This window comes from Arvicola amphibius, chromosome 3 (genome assembly GCF_903992535.2).
Source record: "Arvicola amphibius chromosome 3, mArvAmp1.2, whole genome shotgun sequence".
In the NCBI taxonomy this organism is placed as follows: domain Eukaryota; kingdom Metazoa; phylum Chordata; class Mammalia; order Rodentia; family Cricetidae; genus Arvicola; species Arvicola amphibius.
In genome coordinates, this window is record NC_052049.1 from 100,103,796 (window position 1) to 100,110,386 (window position 6,591).

The 6,591-nt window shown below is 44.3% G+C and overlaps 1 protein-coding gene across 1 annotated transcript; it reads left to right on the top strand.

The window, feature by feature from the left end:
* Positions 1–1,115: 1,115 nt before the first annotated feature.
* Positions 1,116–1,502, top strand: LOC119808720 (histone H2A.Z-like). Its single transcript, XM_038321114.1, has 2 exons — positions 1,116–1,310; positions 1,380–1,502. The coding sequence occupies exons 1-2, from the start codon at positions 1,116–1,118 to the stop codon at positions 1,500–1,502; spliced, it is 318 nt and encodes a 105-aa protein (XP_038177042.1).
* Positions 1,503–6,591: the final 5,089 nt, after the last annotated feature.

The following is a 6,591-nucleotide window of genomic DNA, read 5'->3' on the forward strand; positions in this document are numbered from 1 at the left end:
GCATGGCCTAGGAGGTAAGGGAGATAGGGGATGAGGGGAAAGGGGAAGGGGACAAGGCAAAGGGGCAGAGATATTTGTGTCTCTTTCTCTATGAATATCTCTTTCTGGGTTTTTCCCATTGTCTATCAAGGTGAGCGGCTTTCTTATTTATGAACACACATACACACAGACACATACACACAACCACAGACATACAGTTTTCATTTTATGTGTATAAGTGGTTTTCAATTTTTTAAAGGTTTATTTTATTTCATGTATATACATATTATACATGTATGTATATCTATATCTATATCTATATATATATATATATTCTTGATGCCCAGGGGACCATTTGGATCCCTCCAAACTTGAGTTATAGGTGGTTAGAAGCTATCATGTCCGTTCTAGGAATTGAAACTGCAAGAGCAACTAGTGCTCTTAGCTGTTGAACCATCTCTCCAGCTCCCATGCTTTATATATATATTTAAACTGATATTTTATTAGCTATATTTATTCAAAATATTTCTTGAAGTTTTAGTTTGTGTCTCTGTTTACTTTTATGAAGAAAATCTTGTCAATTTATGTATTTATTATTTGACAATTAACAATTTATGCATCTTGACTAAAAAGTCTGTTTCTAGAGTTGGGTGACATCTCAGCAGGTAAAAAAATCACCTGCCCCAAAAGTGAGGACTGTAAGTCAGATGCCCAGCAACCAAATGAATATGGGATAGATGTGATGGCTCACGTGTGATCCCAACATGTGGCAGGCAGAGACAGAGCTGAGATTTTGCCTTGACATATAAGGAAGATAGTAATGGAGAAAGACATGTGATGCCAACCTTTGACCTCCACACAAGGGTACACACAGAAACATATACCCCCATACATGTGTGTACACACATGCAAAAGAAACAAAGTTCTAGCCCAGAGCTATAGGAACCCCAGACTCTCACTGCAGACTTTACCCACCCCTGAGGCCTGCCATTTCCTCCTCCCCAGATAAGATTCCAGTCTCAGGGCAGTTTGAATCGCGGTCCGACGGAGGACGGAGGAGTAGGCGCTGGGATCTCGCTGCGCGTCCGCCTGGCCTCGACTCTTTCTCACTTCTCTGATCTTCAGCACGGTCCGAGATGGCTGGCGGTAAGGCTGGAAAAGACTCCGGAAAGGCCAAGACAAAGGCGGTTTCCCGCTGGAAGCGAGCCGGTTTGCAGTTCCCTGTGGGCCATATTCATCGACACCTGAAATCTAGGACAACCAGCCACGGACGTATGGGCGCGACCGCAGCTGTGTACAGCGCAGCCATCCTGGAGTACCTCACCGCAGAGGTACTAGAGTTGGCAGGAAATGCATCAAAAGATTTAAAGGTAAAGCGCATTACCCCACGTCACTTGCAGCTCGCTATTCGTGGAGGTGAAGAAATGGACTCTCTGATCAAGGCTACAATTGCTGGTGGTGGTGTCATCCCGCACATCCACAAGTCTCTGACTGGGAAGAAGGGACAACAGAAGACCGTCTAAGGATGCCTGGATTCCTTACTATCTCGGGACTCTTGTTCTTTTTTTTTTTTTTTTTTTTTTTTTTTTTTTTTTTTTTTTTTTTTTTTTGGTTTTTCGAGACAGGGGGACTCTTGTTCTTAACAGCTGTCCAGTGTCCGTGATTCCAGTGGACTGATCTCTGTGAAAAACACAGTTTTGCCTTTTGTAATTCTATTGAGCAAGCTGGAGGCTTAGTTAGCCTTCCAAACCAACCAAATTTCTGCATTCGAGTCTTAACCATATTTAAGTGTTACTGTGGCTTCAAATAAGCTATCGATTCCGAAGTAGTGGGTTTTGATTGAGTTGACTGTTTTTAAAGAAAACTGTTTGGATTTTAATTGTGATGCAGAAGTTATAGTAACAAACATTTGGTTTTGTACAGACATTATTTCCACTCTGGTGGATAAGCTCAATAAAGGTCATATATCCCAAACTAGTTTTAAACCTGAAAAAAAAAAAAAGATTCCAGTCTCGGGCTGCCAAAATCATCTTCTCAGAGTTTTAACGCTTTCCTCTGTCCCTTGGATTCTCTATCCATCTATAACTGAACTTAGTGGTGTGAGGCAGGAATTTATTTTCACGCAAAAAGTTAAAATTTCCAGGGAATTGCAGGGCTGGAGTCAAGCGCTACCCAACATGAAATCTCACGCTCATAATCTCCATGCTATTACAGAGAAATTCTAGCGGGGTAGTAAGTTGTTAAAACAATAACAACAACTAGCGGCCTAGAGGGATGGAGCAGCACCTCAAAGCTCATCCAGCTGCTCTGATGGACGTCCATTCCGTTCCCAGCACCCACATCGTGCACCCACAGACACCCACAACTCCAGCAGAGGATTAGACAGCAGCTCCGGCCTCTGCGGGCATCAGCACACTTGGAACATATTCACCTCTCTCTCTCCTTCCTCCTGCTCCCTGCTCCAATGCTATTAAGCACCAAGGAGCAGACAGAAGAAGGAAGGCACACTTTCCACACTTAGCCCTTGTCTGTCAGCAGGAGCTAAAGGCCAAATTAGATTCCTTCTTCCAAGTTTCAAGAAAGCACATGCAGGCTTATCTTTTAACACTGGCAGTTTTACAGAGGGGCTTCTATGAAAATCTAGGGGTACCACTTCCTTACTCTTTGCTTCCTTCATTTCCTAAAAAACCAAAAATGTAGAACCAGATGGAGTGGTTTAAAAACTCAGATCTACCACAGAGCATTCTTGAGGGTGACTCAATGCTTTCTGAGTTTCAGCTTCTTTATCAAGAAGATGGGACTAATAACGTTTACTTCACAGAGTTGCTGGGGTGATTACATATAAGGGAAGACAAAGAAGGTAATCACCAAATATGTTACCCTTAGCAAGAAAGTGTGGCAGATCACACCTACAATGTTAGCACTTGGGAGGCTGAGGCAGACGGATTGCCATGATATTAAAACAAGCATGGGCCACATAGTAAGTTCTAGGCCAGCCTAGGTGACAGAGTAAAATCCTGTATCAAAAAGTAAAGATGGATCCCCCTCCCGGAGTCCCAGAGATCTATGCTGAAAAAGGAGTCAGAAGACCCCAAGAAGGCAGCATTTTCCAGACACAATGGGATGGATGGGCATATCAACTCACAGACACTGTGACAGTATGAACAAGACCCACACAAGTTCAAACCACATGAAATCCCAGCACTGAAAATGGAAAGTGGTCACAAAGTCCCATCAGTAAACAGGAAGCGATTTGCAATTGATAACAGCTGTGAGAGAGAAAATCAGTGACACTGGGCATATGGACTACACCCAGGGCAGGCTGGCAGGCTTCACGATCAGAAAAGAGCCGAACAGAGAAAGCAGACTACATGGTGTGGCTTGTTTGGTTGATTCTCTCTCTCTCTCTCTCTCTCTCTCTCTCTCTCTCTCTCTCCCTCCCTCCCTCCCTCCCTCCCTCTCTCTCTCTCCCTCCCTCCCTCCCTCCCTCCCTCTCTCCCCCTTCTCTCTACCCCTCCCTCTCTCTCCCTCCCTCTCTCCCCCCTCTCTCTCCCCCCCTCTCTCTCCCTCCCTCTCTCCCTCTCTCTCTCCCCCTCTCTCTCCCTCCCCCCCCCCCTCTCTCCCCCTTCCCCCCCTCTCTCTCTTTCTCTCTGTGTGTGTGTTTAATTTTTGGTGCTTTTTTTGCTGCTGTTGTTTTTAAGAGAAAAACATTATGGCATGTGGCAGGCTGGGGAGGTCCAGGAGAAGTTGGAGAAGGGGCAAGGATACAACGAAAATACACTGCACAAAATTTTTTAATTAAAAAGTATAGAAGAAGTAAAGATGATGTGTTGATTAGTTTTCACTTGGACTTGGAACAGGCTAGAGTCATTTGGAAAGAAGGAACCTCAGTTATGAAAATATAATCACCAGACTGGCCTGGGAGACCATTAGTGATCTTCATTAGTGGTTGATGTGGGAGGTCCCATCTCTGGGCAGGTGCTCCTGGGATTGTCTAGGAAAGCAAACTGAACTATGCAGGAGGAATAAGAGAGTAAGGAGCATTACTCCTTGGTCTCTAAGTTCTTGCCTCCAGTTCGTGCCTGACTTCCTCCGATGATGAACTATGATGTAGACGTAGAAGAAACCTACAGCCTTTCCTCTCTAGGTCGCCTTTGGTCAGTGTTTTACAGCAGCAATGGAAAGAGAGCTAAAATGCAAACTGTATCAGAGACTTGACAGTGGCTGGGACAGACTGGACCATTTTGGGAGGAGGGTTGAGGAAGGACTTTAGAACATTGGGCTATAACAGTCACTGATTTTTCAGAGCTTAGTGGCAACCGCTTTAGCTAGAATTTCTAGTGCTATGATAAAATACCACAACTAAAAGCAACTTGAGGAGAAAGGGTTTATTTCCAAGAAACAGTCCATCATTGACAGAAGTCAGGGTATGAACTTAGGCAGGAACTGATGCAGAGGCCATGGAGGAAAATTGCTTATTGGCTTGATTGGCCTGCTTTCTTATAACACCTGGGACAACCAACCCCAGGGATGGCTCTACTCACAGTGGTGTTGGTCCTCCCATATCAATCATCAATGACGATAACACACCATAGGCTTGCCACAGGCCAATATAGTGGAATCCTTTTTTTTTTTCAATAAAGTTTTCTCTTCCCAAATGCAAACTCTAGCTTGCATCAAGGTGGCAAAAACCTAACCAGTACAATTAACCCTTTGTCAACTTCACACACATCACTATTTAACTAGAACATTTACTTTATTATTTGCCCCCAAGATGGTATGTTAATATTAATACCACAATATAAAAGCATTCCAACTGTTAAAAGTACCACAGTCTTTAAAAATTCAAATACCTTAAAGATTATTCTCTTTAAAATATCCAACGTCTCTCTAAAACTTCAAATTCTCTCTCAAATTCTCTCCAAATTCTCCCCCAAATCCCAAAGATGCTTAACTGTGGGCTCCTGTAAAATATAATCAAATTATATACTTTCATATTTCAAAAACAATGAGTCAGGGTAGTTACAATCAGATCAACAGTGCAAATAACTTAGTGACTAATGTCTGGGATTCACTCCTGAACACCTGGCCTCCAAAGTACCAAGTCCATTCTGCTACCTCTGCCATCCACAGCACACTGCTTGTCCTGTCCTTGGTGGTCATCCCATGGTACTGATACCTCCAACATGTCAAGGTCTGTACTGCATCTGGGCTGTACCTCCACCAGTATCCTCTCCTGGGCTCTGTGCAGAGAATGGTGATCTTGCCACACGGTACCAAGCCTCAGCTTCTCTCCATGACCCCTTCAATTCTGGAATTTCTACTGCAATTCACCAATGACTTTCCCTGGCTTCTCTCCAGGGACTCCAGCCCTGCCACACGGTGCCAAGCCTTGGGTGCTCTCCATGACTCCCCTCCAGTCTTCAAAACCAGCACCACCTGGGTGACAATTACATTACCAAGTTCAAATGCCAACCTGAGATACAGCCTTTGCCCCCTCTGGACCATAGCTTCCGTGTACTGACCCTGAGGAAATATTTCTAGGTTTATGATCTTCAATGATGCTGGTCTCTTCTTAATCACAGCTGGTTATTAAGCCCCAGCTGATCAGCACCACAAATTCTTAATTCACTATTTTTTCAAGCGCCCAGGAAACAGCCCACTGAACTCTGAGCACTCAATGGCTTTTCCAGCCCAAAGTTCAGAAACTACGACAATCCTCTCCAAAACCCATGAACAAGTCTGTCACAACATTATCCCACTTCCGGAACCAACTCCTGTCTTGGGATTTCCGTTGCTGTGAGAAAACACAAAGACTTACATCAACTTTGGGAGAGAAAACATTCATTTCATCGTTTCACCTTACGTTTTCAGGTAACAGTCCGTCATTGAGGGTAGTCAGGGCATGAACTCAAGGCAGGAAGTGATGCAGAGGCCTTGGAGGGATGCTGTTTACTGACTTGCTGTTTGCTCTCAGCACCAGGAAAAGCAGCCCAGAGGGGGAGCCTCCCACAGTGAGCTGGGCCCTCCAACATCAATCATCAGCCAAGAAAATATACCACAGCCCGATGTGGTATATTTTCTCAACTACTTTCCTTTTCCCAAATGGAGCTTAGCTTTGGCCAAACTGATATAAAACTAGTCAGCCCAGGAACTAAGGAGATAGACATGAGAGAGGAAAGATGGAAGCCCAGCTTGTGCTGCTTCAGAAGGAAGTTTGAGAGGCCCTTGGAGACTCGTCAGCGCTGCTAAATATTTTGAGTTGAGAATTTGGGGTTCTGGTTAGCTGGATCTCAATAAATGGCTTGATTAACAAGAGGCCAGAACCATTAAGTAAAAACCTTTGCTTTGCTGGCATAATTGATACAGGTTCACTGGTGGGAAATCAGCAGTGATTAAAAAGGGCTCAAAATCATTGAAGTAGAATTGTCTGGGAAGTGTTTCCTCAGTATCAGCACATAGAGACTGTAGTTCAATGGGGCCAGGGTTACCTCTCATGCTGGCAGCCAAACTTGGTATATGTAAGAGACTCCCAAGTGGTACTGGTTTTGAAGGCATGAAGGGGCCATGAAGAGGTCATGAAGAGCAGTTGGGGCTTGGTACTTGAAAGGC